The sequence below is a fragment of the Catharus ustulatus genome, chromosome 10 (assembly GCF_009819885.2).
Source record: "Catharus ustulatus isolate bCatUst1 chromosome 10, bCatUst1.pri.v2, whole genome shotgun sequence".
Classification (NCBI taxonomy): Eukaryota; Metazoa; Chordata; class Aves; order Passeriformes; family Turdidae; genus Catharus; species Catharus ustulatus.
In genome coordinates this window covers 13613407-13631904 of record NC_046230.1, presented here as the reverse complement: position 1 = coordinate 13631904, position 18498 = coordinate 13613407, and the positions used below count along the sequence as shown (strand labels likewise).

Below are 18498 nucleotides of genomic sequence, written 5' to 3'. Positions count from 1 at the left end.
GCGCCGGGCTCCCGCTGCGGCGCCTCGGCCGCGCGCCGCGCGCCCCCTGGTGGCGCGGCGTGAGGGGCCGGGGCCGCCATGGTGGCCCGGGCGCTGTGGGCGCTGCTGGCGGCGCTGCGGGCGGGCTGGTGCCTCCTGCCGCAGAGCGGGTACCTGCATCCCGATGAGTTCTTCCAGGCACCCGAGGTCATGGCAGGTAAGGCGTGCAGCCGGGACGGGGTGGGCCCGCGCGGGCTCGAGGGGACGCGAAGCGGCGCGGGCACGGGCAGCGCGTCCCGCATCGCCGGCCGGGCGGGCGTTGCCGAGGGACCCCGCTCTGTCACACGGCGAGTCCCCGAGCCGGGCAGGACAGGGTCCGCAGGGCTGGCCGGCTTCCCGCGTTCCTGCTGTGCTGTCCACAGCGAGTGGCGCCTCGAACCACATCACGGTAACAGGCTTCTCGATGCTTTGTGAAAGTGAATGGTACACTCCTAAAAATGTCAAGGTTGACGCCAGTTTCAAAAGTTTAGGAGCTGCTCTGTATTGTGATACTTCTTATACCAAGTAGTATCCCTAATGCAGAATTACTGAATAAAATGTATTATCTATGTATGTATTTTTCTCTTCCTTTGTAGGAGATATTTTAAACCTTCAGGTCTATTATCCGTGGGAGTTCCTTTCCAGCTCTCCTTGCAGAACAGCTGTTTTCCCATTAATGACATCAGGAGTTATGTACTGGCTGATCAAATCTTTGCAGCAGTTGGACATATGTTCAAGTTGCATCAACAGCTACACTCTCCTTGTATCTCCTCGCCTGCTCTTTACAATCTTTTCTTTCATACTCGACTATAGTGTTTATCGATTGGCCCCTTTCTGGGAAGCAGATCCATGGAAAGCACTGGTACTTCTTGCTGGATCATATGTCACGCTGGTGTTTTATACAAGAACGTTTACCAACACACTCGAAGGACTTCTCTTTGCCCTTCTCATGGTACTGGTTTCTTCAAGGAAGTCCAGTGGCAGCTCAGCAGAGCCTACAAGCAGCTCTCTCATAGGTGTCATAACGACTGCTGGGTTTTTCAACAGGCCGACCTTTCTGGCATTTGCTCTAATGCCCCTGCTTTACTGGACCAGTTTAATTGTTGACTCTCAAAAGAGCATTAAAACTCTCATAAACCACTTTTTGAAGTTTATCCTATGTGCATGTTTTACTGCTTTTGTTTTCATAACTGCTGACACCTTCTATTTTACCTCTGTGAGCTTAGACAACCTCTACAGCACTAACAAGAGCAGCGTAATTGATGTAATAGTTCAGTTACATGACAAAATGGTAGTAACCCCCTTCAATTTTCTCAGCTATAATCTTAATCCTCATAATCTTGCACTGCATGGAAGTCACCCACGAGTTACACATTTTACAGTCAATGGAGTAATGTTGTTTGGGATCTTACATATTCTGGCCATCGGTGCTGGCTTTAAAATGCTAAAGAAATATGTCCATCAGTTAATGCTGCTCAGATGGTGTTACCGTGGGCTGCCTGGGCTGTTGGTGCATCCCGAGGGCAGTCCAGCATTGCTGCTGTTTTATTTTGTTCCTCTGGCATTTCTCTCCCTGTTCAGTCACCAGGAGCCTCGGTTTCTCATCCCTCTCATCCTGCCGTTGGTGCTGTTCAGCGCATCAGCAAACAGAGCTGTGAAATGGAAACTCCTCATTGTTCTGTTCAACCTTCTGGGGGCACTTCTGTTCGGGTGCTTACACCAGGGAGGGCTCATTCCCTGTTTGTTTCACTTGGAGCAGCTCATCCATTCTCCAGTGTCCTCGAGCCACCCTCAGCACTACACTCTGCTCTTTGCACACACCTACATGCCTCCGAGGTCTCTGCTCAATATCAAGAAGACAGACGTGCATGTGGAAGTCATTGACATGGCTGGGGCTGGAGAAGAAGCCCTCTGCCAGACAGTAAAGCAGCGAGCAAGCAATTTTACCTGCAGTGACTGTCATATCTTTATTATAATCCCTGGTACAGTCAGAGACACAATTACAAAATGTGGCATCTCATTCAACGAGACTTTGATATTTCCTCACTTATCAATGGAAGACCCACCACAAATATCTGTCCTATCCAGTGGAAATTGGAAGAGTCAGTTAGGACTTTACATCCTTGAGCTAAACAGAGATCATCAGAGCCTTTAGACTTCAGGACACAGTTTTAATTTTTTACTTTTTAGTTTTTTATTTGGGTGCTCTCTGATGGTGGTGTGGGACCTTCCTCTTTTGTGCACCCCCCCTTCAGCACTGACAACTCTCCCACATCTCTTTATTCCCATTCCTCACACTCTTAGGGTAGCCAGTTCTGGATAGAACCTGCTTAAAATTTTACTTACTCAGCCCTGTGGTGTTTCATATGAACTTTCGTAATTCTCCTGATGAGAGAGGATGAAATCGGAGCCCATCAAAACTGTGATTGAAGCTTAGCTATTTCCATGTGAGATTTATTTTTGAAAGCTCTTATAATCTCTGACAGGGTTTGGGGACTGTGGGGTGTTTACTGATAACAGGCATTAATTCAGCTGCTGGACAGAGGTTACAGGGTTAGACAAAAGCTGGTCTGACTCAGTAATCTTTATGTTCTTAAAAATTCATTAGACCAAAATGCAGTTACAGTACTGTTCCACTGCCTTGGGTGGGTCCGTGTTGAAAAATCCCCAGCATTGATCTGGTGGAATCTGATTTAGAATGTGGAGGATGCTTCAGCCTAAGTACTTGTCCTAAATCCTAAAATCCAAGCTTTGCCTGTTTAGCCTTCCTTGCCACAGTTCCATCCTCGTGAACGCGCTACCCACGTACCCGGGAGGGCAGCGCTGGGGCCGCATTAAGCGTGCGCGGTGTTCCGCGGCTGCACCTCGGGCACTCCTCCCTTGCGCGCTCCTGCCGCTCGTCCCGCAGCTGTCGCTGCTCTGTCACGACTGCCACCGCGGCAGAGCACACGGCAGCTCCTGCGGGAGCTGGATCGAGGAGCTGCGCAGACAGAAAGCGGTAACTGGAGGGATTTGATCCTTCGTGCCATTGGACCAGAAGCATCTCTGAACGGGCTCAGCACAGGGTCAGAGATTCCCCGGTTCTGCTGCCGTGGAGGGAAGGCAGCCCCGAGGGAGGAGCCGCATCCCCTGCCCCCCTCCCGCGCACTAACTGCTCCCCGTGGGAATGACAGCTCATATCCTGGCTTTCTACAGGAGAGCAGTCTCTTTCAAAACTGAACACCAGTAACTGGGCTTCAGCTACAGTCTGTAGTTTTGCCTACGAGAACTGGATCCAAAACATCCTGACTTGGCACATGCATTGTAGATCAAGCCCCTCTCTCTGAAACAATCTGACACTTGAATTATTTCTGCTCACAAAGGTGGTAATGCTTTTGGCAGTTCTTCACCCACACAACCTTATATAAGGTCTTAATACCCAGGTTTTCAACAGAGACAAGAATAATACAGGTTAATGCCAAGCTCCAAGAAGAATCTAGGAAAAATGAATGTGTGACTGACCTAGATGTTTAGGGAACATTGCTCTTTGTCTCTTGTAAAGCATTTTGTCTTGTGTTCTCTGTATGCTCATCCCACATCCTTGATTCCTCACTGCTGGCTGCTTGTAAATTAAAGGTGAGTGTCTGGGGGGAGGCAGGGGGAGAAGGTGCCTGTCTGTTTGTACTGGTGACTCACAAAGTCCTGTAAGTAGTTGTGAAAGCATTGTGACAGCAAATGTATTTTCCAAGTTAATTTTCTTTTTGCTCTCTTACACTGGGACGACACAACCGTGTGCCACATCTGGTACTCCATGTCCTGCTTCCCATTTTCAGCTTTCTTAGACAGCCTAAATCTTGAATTTTATTTTCATAAAACTTACAAATTCTGGCAGTCTGGGTGGGGTACAGTTTGAAACTCTGGGGGGATGTAATGGAGCCCATGGGATGGTGACTTCTATCACTGCACAGGTAACCTGCAGAGAGCCAGCAAGAGAATCTGGACTACGAATAGCAGTTCAGATTAACAATATACTACTTTTGTTTTGCCAGCCAGACCTTTGAATTTACTCTGTAGATGCAGTTTCTCCATCCATGCACACCTGTCTTTGTTGCTGGAGGCTTAATTTTAGCAGCAGTGCAGGAAACTGTATCTCACACCAAGCACAATGTTCTTCTCACCTGGGATGACACAAGGAATGAAATGACCCTCCCCATTAACAGAGCCTGTACTCGGCTGGATCAAACAGTGACACGTGCTCTGAAGGAAGGGTAACTGCTGAAGTGTCACAGATGTCATCACATCAGCATCTTAAGCAAACCTGCCCACTGCATTACACATGATAGATGCATCCTTTTCAGTTGTGTATCTGTATTCCCATTTTCATGCAGGGTGGCTCTATTGGTCATTTTTTCCTTGTAAACCTTTCTTGCTACAATAGACTTGGGGTGTGCTTTTAGGATAGCTACTGAATCCCTTTTACCTTCGTGTAAGATGTCCCTTATCCTGTGCACATCATCAACACTTAAAACCCTTTTTGTAACAAAACTGTATCAAATATAGAGTATTACTCCTGTATACACAGACATTGTTACAGGTACTCCCGTGAGAATTGTGGTTTTATTTCAAGTTCTTTATCAGCACTTCAAGTGACAATCTTCACAGCATTGTGGGTGATTATAAAGCGAGTCTGCTTGTTCCTGAGAACCGCGGAAGATGTATACTGTCTGAAATAGAAATCCATGAAAGCGATGAGGAGCAGCGTCCCGTGTTCATGCTTTCCCGAGGAGTCAGTCCAGGCCATGCCATGTGGAACGCACCGTCCAGTCCGCAGCTCGCCATCCACAGCTTGGACACCGCCGGGGCCCCGCTGTCACCAGCGCCCGGGGCCCTTCTCCCGCCGTTTCCAGCGCGCTCCGTGCGCTCGGTTCCCGTTCCTCCCGGGCGCTGTCCGCAGCTGCTACCGCTCGGAGCGGCGATCACGGCGCAGATCCGGGGCGGCCGCCACGGCCCGGCCCGCGCGGCCACGGCCACCCCCGCGCGCGGGCGCCGTCCTTGAGCTCGGCGAGGAAGGCGTCGCGCAGGCGAAGCAGGCGCGGGGCCAGGTCGCGCTGGCCGCGGGTGAGGGCGCTGGCGGTGACCCGAGCGGCGGCGCGGATGGGCCGCGACTCCGAGAGGCGCTCCACGAGCCGCGGGCTGGAGAGCAGCAGCAGCAGCGCCCGCAGCAGCGCCATGGCCACCGCTCTCGCGACACCCGGGCCAAACGAGATGCGCCGCGCGCCCCGCCCCCTGCGCTCGCGAGAGCCTCGCGCCGCCTCGCCATTGGCTGCGCGGCCGCGGGGCGCGTGCGCGGGGCGCGGGAAGACGCCGGGAGGCGGCTGGACCGGGTGGTGTCGGTCCGTCCTGTGCTGGGCACAGCCGAGCCGAGCCGTGCTGGGTTGGGCTGGCCTCGGCCGGGCCGGGCAGGGCAGCGCCGCCATGAGCTGCAGCGGGACGCTGAGCATCCTGCGCAGCGACTCCTACGCCGAACTCAGCCAGTACCGGGACCAGCATTTCCGGGTGAGCCGCGGCCGGGGGCGGGCGCCGCGCGGTCCGGCCGGGCCGGGCCGGGCCGTGAGGTGACGCTGTGTCCTTGCGGCCCAGGGGACGCGGTACGACCAGGAGCGGCTGCTGAGGAAGAGCTGCACGCTGTATGTGGGGAACCTGTCCTTCTACACCACGGAGGAGCAGATCCACGAACTCTTCGGCAAAAGCGGCGACATCAAGAAGGTCATCATGGGGCTGGACAAAGTGAAGAAAACCGCCTGCGGCTTCTGCTTCGTGGAGTATCCTTGTCCGGGGTGGCAGGAGCGGTCGGGCTGTGAGTGAACTGCTCTGCACTGCAGGCTCTGAGTCACGGGGGAGTTCTCCGAGGGTAAAATTAATCGTTTGCTGAAGTGTCTGTGGGAGACCCTGACGTGAGAGAGCAATATTGGGCTCACGGTTGGACTTGATGGTCTTACAGGTCTTTTCCAACCGTGATTCTGTGATTCGAGCATACACTGCATGTCGAGCGGGGTCAGCAGATTGCTTTCACTTTGATACTTTAACCCAGGCATCTGTTAGGTGGTCGACCTCTGCGGTAAACCCATATTCTTACCTGCCGGTAAAAAGGTCTTTCTTTTTGTACAAACACACACGTAAAGTTTCTTTTGGCTTCTTTCATCCCTATCTGTGTGCACGTTTCTGAGGATCATTCTGTTACTGGTTCCGGTAAACTCACCAGAGGTGAAAGTTTGCAGCGTGAACAGAGCGTGTGTGGGGCTTCCCACTCTTTAGCAAGAGAACTTTGTTCTGTTAAATGTCAGCATGGTTGACAAACTTAAACTAATATACGTATTTTTAATGCTTGAAATGCTTCATGCTCCTCCCTTTCGCTAGCAGTTTTCTTAGTAGCTGGTGTAGCTTCATAAAAGTGGTTCAAGCAAAGACTTGGTTTTGTAGCTGATTTGGCACTGTTCTTTTTTCCATGTGGTGAAAATAGAAGTCCATTTTTTTCATTAACCTATCCTAAGGTATTATGCCAGAGGAGATGCTGAAAATGCAATGCGATACATCAACGGGACCAGACTTGATGACAGGATCATAAGGACAGACTGGGATGCAGGGTTTAAGGAGGGTAGGCAGTATGGCCGTGGAAGATCAGGGGGGCAGGTAAGTTGTTGTAAAGCCTGGGATTTTAAGGGATTGGTGACTTTGCTAAACAGAGAACAATTTCAGAAATAGCAGTTTAGGAGTCATTGATTAAGATAACACTGAAAGACATCTGATCAATGGCAGTATACTCCACTAGGTATAAATAACTGTTTCATAAATTTCACTAGAAGTACTTGCAGAAACAACTCTTGGCTGCCTGGGGAGATAATGCCTTTAAGTGAGCCCAGAAAATGTAAGGGGCTGTCAGCAACACATAGGACAGCAGTTGGCTTACCCCAAATGGAGCAGGTGGCAGTGGCTTGTACTGCCAAAGCCCAAGGCTGGCCATCCTTGCTTGCACTGTGTTTGATTAGAGTCCCCAGACATGATGAAAGAGGAAGTTGATTTATGGTGTTGTGGATTTCTGCATGAGGCACTTTGCCTTCTGTTTGGTCAGTAAGTTCTGTGTAGCCTCTTAGGCGTTGTGATGTCAGTATGACTGTATTCTAATGGTGTAACAAATTTTGAAAAATCGTTTTTCCTTGTCTTTTCTGGATTTTCCTTTCTCCCTCCTTCGTTAGGTCCGAGATGAGTATCGGCAAGACTATGATGCTGGAAGAGGTGGCTATGGCAAAACTGTTCAGTGCCAGTGACTCCTCAGCTTCACAAGAGAACCAAATCTGCATTGTAAATGTCCCCAGGCACAAAGTAGCTCTGTTGCACACAATTCACAGAAAATCCTATCCACGTACTGTGAGAACATCCTATGTTCAATACCTCTTCTGTTTTAGTACCAGGATCCAAAGCATTGCAGAGGACCTGGGAGCAAGGCTTTAAGCATTGGAATGCTGAGGCTTTGGTCTCGAAATGCTGCTATAACTTACTGAAAAGAGCAAAGATGTAACATTATGGTGCTTTTTTTTTTTTTTTTTTGTCTGGCAAAACTTGATTATTCTACTGGGTTTTGTTTACATTGGTATTCCAGGGTGGAGAGTGGTGATAAAGGAAGGTTGGTGGATTTTTCACAGATGAAAGCAAAAGGCAAAGAGCCTGAAGAGAAAGTGGAATTTCTAGGGAAATTTTTCAAATTCTACGGAAGACTTTTAAATTGCAGGTTTTCTGGGGTTACTGGATTAGCATCCTTTTCCACTGGTGCTGTCCCTGGAACATTTACATGAACAGCCATGGTAAAACAAATCAGATTGAGTTCAGGAATCATGAAGTTGAGAAGCAGCTGAGCTGAGAGCAGGAAACAGACCTCTGGTATCTTCTACAAAGTATAGTTGTGATTGCATGACAGAGAAGAGCAAATGCAAGAATTACAGTACTATTATTTCACAGTTTGACTATTAGTATTTTGTCCCTTCTGGTAGCTCTCTACAGCCTTAATATTTGAGGGCAGCATCTCCCTGTGCCTGTAAGGGTTGCTTGAAGCCAAGTTACACCCAAAATGGGATGTTTGTGAAACTGGGTTTATAATGAGAAAGTTTCTTCCCAAAATAGGTTTTCTATTTGAGAAGCTTGATTTCAGACAACTTAGAAACAGAAGAGTTTTGGGAGGAGCCTTGCTTTCTACTGAGCATGTGATAAGAATGGTAAAAGAATTTCAGGATTGCGTAGCTTGTGTTTTGGTTTTTCTCTTTGCCTACTGGGTGCTATTCATACTACTTGATGTGTTGGATTTTTGATGTATTGCAGACATAGGTTTAAAAAATATGATCCCAAGATCAATTAAATTTATCTCCTGAAAGAAAATAGTTATAAAGAACTGTTACAGAGCTTTGGAGTTTTTTCATTGACTTCTGAGTTCCATGTAAATGGCAATTCTTAAAGTTTTGTGCAAATACCTTGTTGTCCATGATCCTTATAAGCTTTCAGCGGTGTACAAAAGTTGATCTTTACTCACTGAAGGTATTGTAGGATGTTTTGGTGTGTTTCTTGCATAGAGTTCATCACAACTGTTACTGTAAATTGAAAGACAAGTGAGATTGAACAACTCCTTACTTAGGAAGTGTGGGTTTGTTTTTTTTGTCATGTAGACTAAAACTAGACTTTTGGGATCACTTGGTGCTGGTCTGCAAATAAGATTTGAACAGTTACCTTTTCCAATATAGTACATTTGATTATGAGTTTACAGCCTGTAATCTGCTGTAGAATACTGCTGAGGTTTATTTTTCATTGTATCAATTTTATATAAAAAATATGTTACCAAAAACTCTAAAGTCACTTTCTTTTAAATAAAGCTGCAACATTAAAATGATTTGTTACTTTTTTTTTTTTTTAAACAGAATCAGTATTCAGACTCTTGGTCACATCCTTCATTTTAGTCTCTTAAGATGGAAGTAATGAATATTCTTTCCCTTTGGCTGGATTTTCCGTCTTGTTCTGTTCTTACCTGGATTCTTAAAGGTGTTTGGGTAATGCTCTTCATTATGGTTTGAATTTCTTTGGATTACAGGACAGAAACTGTTTATTGATAATGAAGTAAATGTAAAAGTCTTTGTGTAAGAAGTAATTTTCAAGGTCATCTTCCTTATAAAAATGAGGTTTAAAATTATTTTTTATTGTAAGTACTGCCAGTACTTCTCAAAAAGTCATTCTCAAATGAGATGGAGGTGGTAATAAGATTGCCTGTCACAACAGTCACTGTTCTTTGCTGCTTATGTGCAGTGGGTCTGAAATGAGTGTGTTTTCAAGTCAGATTTTCTGTTTTGGGAGTTACCAATCACAATGGGATTTAAAACCACATAAACTCTCGTGAACTCTTAGAATCTCAAAAGCGGGTATAGAAGAAATTGAACGTGGTTTGACTGTTGCCTTCCATAATTGAAATCAGATCTGAATCTAGTGCTTAATGAAAGGAACTGAATCAAGTCTTTGAAAGTTCTCTGGGGATTTATTCAGCTTTCTGACATGCTGGTGCATTGTGATGAGGTTGTCTCAGAGGGACAGAATCTCCCATGTTTCTTGGACAAGCTACTTCATTACAATTATAAACACTAATGGAAGTTCAAGCTCTGTGTTAGTGTTTCTGAGTAGTTCATCATAATTAGCTACTTTTATGGAATTGTATCCATTAAAAAAAACAACAGCTAAGAATATGAGTGGAAACTTAGATATGCCTGATGGAAGGGAGCTGTTAGAAATTAAAGCAGTGACAGCTTCATTCTCTCCCTCAGACTGGTACAGGCTCATGGGTGATTTACATGCTTCTCTTAGGCAGCAGTGGCTGCAAATAAGATTTGTACTCACAGCATTTGAGTTTTGGTATTGCAGGGTAAAATCAGTGGAGTGTAAAAGCATCAGAAACATTTGTTTTCAGTGACTGACACAATAATCATGTTAGCAGTATCACACTGCAGGCTCATTCCAAGGAGATTTGTGTGTTAGGTTATTGCTGCCCTGTGCAGCAGACAAGTTCCTGCTCAGGTTGGTGCAGACACAACAACTGTTGGTGTTAATGGTCCTTCCTACACAGACAATTCTGAAAAAAATACTGAAACTATTGAAGCTCATATCCAGCACCTCATCTTCTACATCTTGTCAGATTAGGCTTCTTGTAAAGGAAATGATTGATGAAAACTACTAAAATTGGCATGATTTTTCATTATTTCATCTCTCAAGGAAAAACAATCCTAGTCAAAGGAATGAAGTCCACAGGGACTGCTCATAAGCTCATCTATTTGAGCTTCTAAACCACGGGTTGCACCTCATGCCAGAGCATATAAATGAAGACAAAGCAGGGTGTGCATTTTTCTTTGTACACTCAGGTTTCTGCTCCTAGCTGAGTGTATTTGGTACTTTCAGGTAAGTCCAGGGCCATACCACTGTATGTGATGTATCAAAAAATTGGTGGAGATGATGGGGAGAAAGTATCCTGGGCTTCAAAACATAGTGGTTTTGAATCCATGAAATGATAGTGTTTGTGCATTAAGACTATGTAACTGCACAGAAATACAAAGTATATTTCAACCCTGCCAGTAGAGGACCGAGTTGCATGAGAAGTTTGCTGATCTTGAGGAACTCCTTTCTGAAAGCAGGAGAGATCAGTTCTTGTGTCAGAGTTCCACAATTTATGAAGATTACCTTCCTGCCACTCTGCTTCCCAAACTGCTTTCTGAGACAAAGATGTGGTTTACTTCACTGAGGTAATACTGTTCTCAAAGGTTCTTTTAGCTTCCACCTGAAGGCCATTTGAGTGTCTATTTGGGTTCTTTCCAGGAAAACAAACAAACAAACAAACAGAAAGATAAATAGGAAGCCAAACTCTTCTTTGCAGCTCGGAGTAGCTGAGTTCAGGTGTGATGCGAATGTTTTCAGCAGGAGGATGAAGTTTGAGTGTGGAGTACCCGGGGCACAGGTGAGGTGTGGTGGCATCTGGTGGTGGCATCGCCACCGGCAGGGGAGCGGCTGCTGGCAGCAGGGCAGGGGCTGTGCTTGTGCTGCCAAGATTTTGCCACGGTTTGGTTGCAGAAATGACCCAAAACCTGTTCAAGGAGAAGTCTATAGACCATTTATCAGAGTGCAGGCAAATGGAGGTCAGGATTTGGGGCTTTGTAGCCCATGGCTGTTTCTCTGTTTAGCAACAGCTTAGTTACCTTTTCCACTGGATATTGCAATATGCAGTGTCTGTGGTAACCTCTCTCTGCTCCCAGCAACCTCTTCACATCTTGCCAAGGCACACCCATGATATTGGAGGAGGGCTTGACTCAATCTATGCTTCAGATGCCAAATCCATGCTTCACAATTTCACATAAATTGTAGTTTAACTGCCAGCAAATCTTGGGCCAACATTCTGTTTTTCAGTCTCTAGCAGATTATAAATTGAAGTAAATGTGACAGTAGTCCTTCAGGGACTTTGCAGACTTAAATGCCTGTTGCTTCTGAGCATCCCTGTTAAAAAAAGGAAATGCCCTTTTTTTTAATCTTAAAATTTTTTTGTCTGATTCATAGGATGCTAATGCTGTGTGTGACAGGCCTGTTGTGGATGAGGTGCTTGGTGTCCTCAGTCCTGGTGCAGACAGGGCTGTCTTTGCTAACTAATGTTTCCCAACACAGTAACAGGTGAGAGTAAAGAAGACGCACAAGTAGATTCAGTAATCTCAGTGTGCATGACCTGAATGAAATGTAGATTATTATTTTTTTCACATCTGAAGGACAAATACGAGTTATTCCTGATGTAGGGTTTTATTGCTTTGAGGGTGTTACAGCAAATGCTTTTGAAAACCCTTTCATGACTTTCAGTAGGAGTTGCAGTTCTGCTTGTATATCCCAGAGGCTTTCTCTTTGTCCTCCAGTGCTCTTCTCTGACTACATAAAACCTGTTGGTATTTTATTCTGTTATCCTCCAACCAAGTCTAGGCAAAGCCAGTTGTTTCTGCCCTGACAGGAAAAACTGCCTCTGTTCCAGAAGCTGTATTAGGTGCTGAGTCAGGATTTCAGGCACCAAGTTGCACAGAGAGAAAGTGAAATATCTTCCATCAAAAAACAGTGTGAATTAAGGTTTACTCAGTTAATGACTGAGAAAGCAATCTTGTGTGCCTTGATGAAGATATTAATGAAAATAAGACCATATATTAAATAATTTTGTTGGGTTTAATTTATTTAATTAGAACTATCTCTGATTTATTTTTCAAGGTGGACCATCTGTTAATTCTTCTGGGACTGATGTGTTTGCAGTAGAATAGTTTTGAACCACAGTTTTTGTTTTTTTCAGGTATAATTAAAAGACATCTTTTCTCAAAACATAATTTGAGAACAAATGGGAAATAAGATTTGCTATTTTACTGTTTATCCAGTTGCATGCAATATAAATATCAGAATAAATTAGCCTGATTGAGTCAATTTGTCCTTGTGTTTCTGGACAATTAAGCTTTTCCCTTCTCTACCAATCTCCTCCTGGATGCAACAAAGTACAAAGAAAATTCTAATTTTCTAGTTAGAATACATGAGAATATGTTAAGTGTTAATAATATATACCTGTGTTATTATAGTTGTACATCTGTAGCTGACGTGCACTTCAAATTGCATTAGATTGTTTCAGTTTTCTGACTTTATTACTTTAAAATAATGCTCCTATTGTTTTATACTTTGTGTATTTATTTTTATGGGAAATTTTCCTGGTTTGAAAATTGTTGCTATTCTGTTCAAATTAATTGATTATAAGTTGGTGCTTTTTGTTTTCCGTTTGATTTTCTGCAACATCATTGTTTCACATCTTAAATTACGTTTTTGAGGACAAAAGCCCTGTCAGCTGGTCCTGCTGCCACAAGATGTCGTGAGAAGCCGTGTCTGGCTCCAGGGTGAGTGGGGGCTGCCAGGATTCTCAGTCAGCTGAGGAGCTGTTGTGTTCTGAAAGGGTCTCATTTCACTCTGCAGCTAAGGCAGCATCTGCGTTTCTTGAAGAAATTCTTACATCTTAGAATTGTGCTTGAAACAGAAATGTCTGGTGACTGATTGAATGGTCTTGTACACACCCTGAAGCAGTAGAGTTAGAGTGCCTTAAGGTTGCTGATGTGTAGGATGCCTCACAACACCAAGCACCGTAGAACTGAAGGTTTGTACAGGCTGGGAAAGGACTGACTTGTGGTTTGGGTTTTTTAGGGGTTTTTCCCCTCCTCTGAATATACTCCAGTAGGAGGAGGAATATGTTTCCATGAACTGAAAAGAACTTCTTCCCATTAAATCTGCACTTCTGCTTCTGCTTTAAATTCCCAGCTGAATTTGATCTTTGGAATCTCCTTATTAATGTGAAAAAGCCTTCAAGTAGCAATCTTACAAAGTTCCATCCTGCACAGATGCCAGGAGCAGGTGTGTGCTGGTGTCTGAGCTTACCAGGGAGAGGTTCAGCAGAGATTTTTTTGCTCTGATCTCTCACACTCACTCTCCAAGTCATGGTGGAATTTTTGATGAGTTGTTTTATAGGGTACAGTCCTGTCAGGAACTTAGTTTTATCTCCCATGGAGTTCAGTGAGATCTGTGTGTAGTGCTAAAGTACTGAATGTGTTTTAATGAACTTTGTCAACTTATTTCTCCATAAACTGAACATGTAAAATGCTGGCATGCCAGGAGAATTCTTGAAAGGCCTTTGGGAGCAGCACTGATTCCTGAGTTGTATCTCAAAATGAGTTAGGGAAGCTGAGCAAAACAGTGTCACAAAAAGTAATGAGGGCATTTTGAAAGGGGTTCCAAAAGTTCCTCAGGATAATTGTCCATAACCACATGCAGGACAGAATTTTTCTCAGAACCCAAGGCCATGATGGCCAGCAAATATTACTTGGTTTACAAAGTCTGGCAGGAAAGGTGTTGCTTCAGAAGAGTGCAGAAGCCTGGAAAGGTATGAAAAGTGAGGGAAGATTTCAGCTAATGTGTCAATAATTCAGTTTCTAGACACAAAAGGGTCATCAAGGCAAAATTAAACATTAAAAGAAGCCCAGAAGCCTGAATAGATATGTGGCGTCCATCAGCAGTCCCTGGATACAGTGTTGATTCTGTGTTTAATCATAAATTTTCCCCTGAAGATGTTTAATTGAACTTAAACAGGCGTGAGAATGACTCATTCCCTGTTAGAAAACAAATCACTTTGTCATCTGTGAAGGAGTGGTGCTGTTCTTTGTGCTCTGTGAATTGTCCTCCTGGCTGGGCCAAGTGCTGGGTAGGCTGGAGCTCTCCCTAGGCAGTGGCACAGCACCCAGCTTGGTGACAATATGAAACTGAAAATGGAAGAGCCAGGGCTCCAACTTCAGACACATCTGAAGATAATTAGTGATTCTCAGACACAGAGTTGTCTTGAGAGGGGAGAAATCATATGCAAAGCTGAAAGCTGCAAGTCCCAAAGCTTTCAGGTGCTCAGGGCTGTGATGGACCCTGACAGTGGAGTTGCTGGGCAGCACTGCAGTGTTGATTTGCACTGGAGGTTTACAGATACAACCACATAAAGTTTAGTCTGGATTGAACTTAATGTGACAGTACTGGAATCTGTATTTCAGGTTTTTAATATTTTACATTTTAATAGATTTTCAGTGAATATATTAGTGCACATAAAATGCAGAATTGCCTCTCAACAACTGCTTTTTCAGTATTAGCCAGGAGTTAATACTGGGCTATACAATTAGCAAGGAAGTTCTCTCTTAGCTGCATATCATTACAATCCTAGGGAATGAGCTTCTTTGTGTTTTCCAAATACACAATACCTAAACAAAGTCAAGTATAAGTATAGTGTAATAGGGCTTTTTAAAAAGCAACTTTTCATTTATTTTTAAAATTCTAAGGTGCAATTGATTTTCTAGTTTATAAAGCATATAATAAAGTGCATTTTGTGTTAATTTTTAAAATAATTCATTATTTTTAAACATTTTTTATTGCTGAATATGTTGTTGCCAGAACTTCTATCGGTGACAGTATAACTTAGAGTAGACATGTGAGAGACTGAAACTGCAAAGGAATAGTGCTGACAAAAGCTAAAGGTAAAGCATCAGTTTCTATTAATTCTTCATTTTAAATGGAGGAAAGGTGTTTTGCATTTGTGAGGATTACATTGTTGCTTTTCAGACATGATTCAAAGATGGGTATTGAAAGAGGGAAGATATAAAACATCCTTATGTCATTAGGAATTCTAGTTCCATTCAAATAAGAAATGTTCTATTTATGATCCTTAAAGAAAGCCCTCAGGTCATGAACAGTATTTCCATTTGTTGAGAAAAATGTCAGAATAGTTTCCTGAAAGTCTGTACAAAATGAATGTTCCTTTTGAACCCTTTATTCATTCAATTTCTGGGTACATTTAAAAAATCATTAAAGAATTAATAAAAACTATGTGCAAACTTACATAAAACCCCCTCTGTGAAATTCCAATGTTTTTTAGAGTATTCACAGCTTAGTTTCTGAACAAAATAACTGTTGATTTCAGTGGGCCTGAACTTGTTAGTTGGATATACCACAAGGAGGACCCACTTTTCCTTTGATTTTCTTTAGGGTGCATGAAGAATTAATTCAGAGACCTTCATGGCATTACTATATCTAGGTCAGGGAAGAGAATGGGGGACAGAGTTTTTGTCGTCATATATGGGGGATAGTTTTTTAAGAGAAAAGGATTTCATTTTCTAGATTTGAGCAGTATTAGAATATTTTTTCTAAGTGTGCTGAGCACTTGAAGTTCTGAAACTTCACATATGTGAGGTTATTTTCTTTATAAAGAGAACACGTCCTATGAGCAGGGACATAAAGCTTTTTGCATTTACTGCTGTATTTGCACTTCCATAATCTGAGTACATTGCACTTTTGCAGTGGGGAAAAAGGAACCACATTGATCAGTGCTGATGCAACATACATGTCAGCAATGACATCATTGCTGTGCTGCATAGCAACACATTTGTCTTTTGAGCTGTGTTTGCCATTTATAAAATTCACTAGCATCTCTTGATTTTTGTGGAAGGCTGGTTAGGTTCTGGGCTAACTCTGGTAGGAGCAGAGATGCTCTGAGCTGTGTCACTTCTGGACATGTACTGGTGGGTCACTGTGATAGGGCTGTACTCAGTGGCTTCACTCATGTCAGCAGCTGCAATACAGAGATCTGTGGGAATGACAGCCATTATTCCCAAACTGTTATCCTTATTTTATTTTTTTCCATTACACCCTAACATATTGGTGTATTAAAAAGAAACGTGAATATTTGATTTTTTCCCCTTGAAGCCAGGAAATTGCAAGTTGATTTTCTTGTTAAAGCAGCATGATTCATACTTTCCTTGAAGAATTCCAGTTAAGCATCTTAGTTCTTCTGCTCAATGCTGAAAGAAAAGATTTTGGTGCTTGCCAACTCTTGAATTCCCTATTTCTTGGCTAAGCTGTATATATTCACTTACTGATAGCAAATTTTCTGTTTTCAGTGGTTGCAAAGTTTACCACAAGTAGCCTGGCATCCTTCCTGTAAAGAACAGGAACCAGTTCCAGTCTCAAAAGCATTTGGCTGTTTCCTCTCCTCCTGTAGTAAATGCTATGTGCAGCTGTAATGCAGCTGTTTTGAGTGCAGCAGGGAACACAGACACAACCTGCTCCAATGCACAGCCCACATCTGTCCTTGGAAGAATTCAAAGTGACAGGAAGCATGCTGAGGCCATATGTCAGCAGAGCAGAGTTCAGAGCAGGCTGCACTGTAAGCACAGGTTTAATTTCTAGCACCGTTTTGGAGGCAGTGGTGTCTGGATCATTGAGGGCAAAAGTTGGCTTCTCTGAATTACCATTATGTGTCAGCAGTTGCTTGACAACTTTGAGCTAACTTGGAAATACCTTCCCCAGCTCATGTTTAACTCTCACACAACTGTTGCAACTTCACTGCATTTCATTCATTTTTGTGTGTGAGTTACCTTTTTATGTATTAAAGAATCAAGAACTTGTAAGTGTTGCCTTTGTTAAGGACCTTTGCAGCTGTGATCTGTACTGAAGGGACATTTCCTCTGTGCGTGATCTGGTATCTCCAATGTCACTCCAGGGAGACCTGGCAGAGGGACAGTACATTGTCCTTAAAGCACTTCATCAGGTCTTAATCCCTTTTGAGTTTGGGAGGACTGAAATGAATTGGCTATTTGAATGCATTTGACTAAACAATAGCTTAATATGAGAAAAATGGCAACTTTTTAATGTGATTCTTAATCAAGAAAACAGAATGTTCCCTTTCTATTTATCGGATTAAAGGAGCAGTATAAATCAAACAGGAAAAGCTGAAATTGTTGTCTAAGTCCTTGATTGACCTGTATCAGGCAGGCATTAACAGGATAGCACAAAGCAGGTTGCCCAGGGCCTTGTCCAGCCAAGTTTTAAGCAACATCTCCAGGGAGGGAGACTCCACATTACTGGGTAACCTGTTCTGGTTTTTGGGAATTTATGATAAAAAGGTATTTTCTTGTGTTCACGTGGAGTTTCATGTGCTTTAATTTGAAAATAGGTTGTCAATTAATTTTGCATGTGAAATTTCCATGTTTTTTGAAAGTGATGCTAGAGTTTGAAGCAATGTGACTTCTTGATGACCTTTTGCTTCCTCTCCATGTTTTCTTTCAGTGTCTCTGCACTAGCAGCTTACCTGCTAGCACAATGTCCTTTACTGCTTAAAATTCTCCCATATATTTGGAAGAATATATATATTTGGCTTATGTTCCAAGCTGCATGGATAATAATACCACATTTGATTGCTCTTCTCTACATCTGTGTAATTTGATCAGCAGTGCTAGTGAGTGCCTTCTGGGGAGAATTTAATTGATAAAGCCAGATTTGTCTGCTGAAAATGAGGAAAGCATAAGGTGACCTAATGGGAAGCTAAGGCCAAAATATGAGCTTCTGGGGAGAAGGCACAGAAAAACTGCAGATCTCTGCCTTGCTGTGACTTGATTTGTGGATGTCAGAGCCACCAAATGTATACCCTATTCTGCCTCAGAGTCACACATTTAAGTTAACTGGGGTAGCTCTAATGTTGTTGGAACTGCTGGCTGCTGTGACCTGGCCCTCAACTGCATTTGTAGCTGTGCATTTGCTTGCCTGCAGTCTTACCCAGTGCCTGTCTGGTACTGGAAACTGGAATTATAGAATCATTAAGGTTGAAAAAGATCTCCAAGTTCATCAAGGTGATGGAACTTGTCAGCTGCACCCTAGTACTAAGTGCTGATTATCAAGAATTCACATTGCAGTTGGTGTAAAACCTGTGACATCTTCCCAAATGACAGTCGGGATAGTCCCTGGATAGTTGTTAATACTAAGTTAAAATGAGCAAAATATTTTATATTCCGAGAAATTTATTTTCCTGCCACTTGTGACGTGTTTGGCTCTGGCCAGTATGTTCTG

At 43.6% G+C, this 18498-nt stretch overlaps 3 protein-coding genes across 3 annotated transcripts; 2 read left to right on the top strand and 1 right to left on the bottom strand.

The window, feature by feature from the left end:
* Positions 1–69: 69 nt before the first annotated feature.
* On the top strand, positions 70–4603 carry PIGZ (phosphatidylinositol glycan anchor biosynthesis class Z). Its single transcript, XM_033069171.2, has 2 exons — positions 70–196; positions 615–4603. The coding sequence occupies exons 1-2, from the start codon at positions 79–81 to the stop codon at positions 2171–2173; spliced, it is 1677 nt and encodes a 558-aa protein (XP_032925062.1). The 5' UTR covers positions 70–78; the 3' UTR covers positions 2174–4603.
* Positions 4596–5247, bottom strand: NCBP2AS2 (NCBP2 antisense 2 (head to head)). Its single transcript, XM_033069172.1, has one exon. It carries the CDS (start codon positions 5226–5228, stop codon positions 4974–4976), a length of 255 nt encoding a protein of 84 aa, XP_032925063.1. The 5' UTR covers positions 5229–5247; the 3' UTR covers positions 4596–4973.
* A 110-nt stretch (positions 5248–5357) lies between these two features.
* NCBP2 (nuclear cap binding protein subunit 2) lies at positions 5358–8971 on the top strand. The gene is made up of 4 exons (XM_033069240.2): positions 5358–5553; positions 5638–5819; positions 6549–6687; positions 7251–8971. The coding sequence occupies exons 1-4, from the start codon at positions 5473–5475 to the stop codon at positions 7320–7322; spliced, it is 474 nt and encodes a 157-aa protein (XP_032925131.1). The 5' UTR covers positions 5358–5472; the 3' UTR covers positions 7323–8971.
* Positions 8972–18498: the final 9527 nt, after the last annotated feature.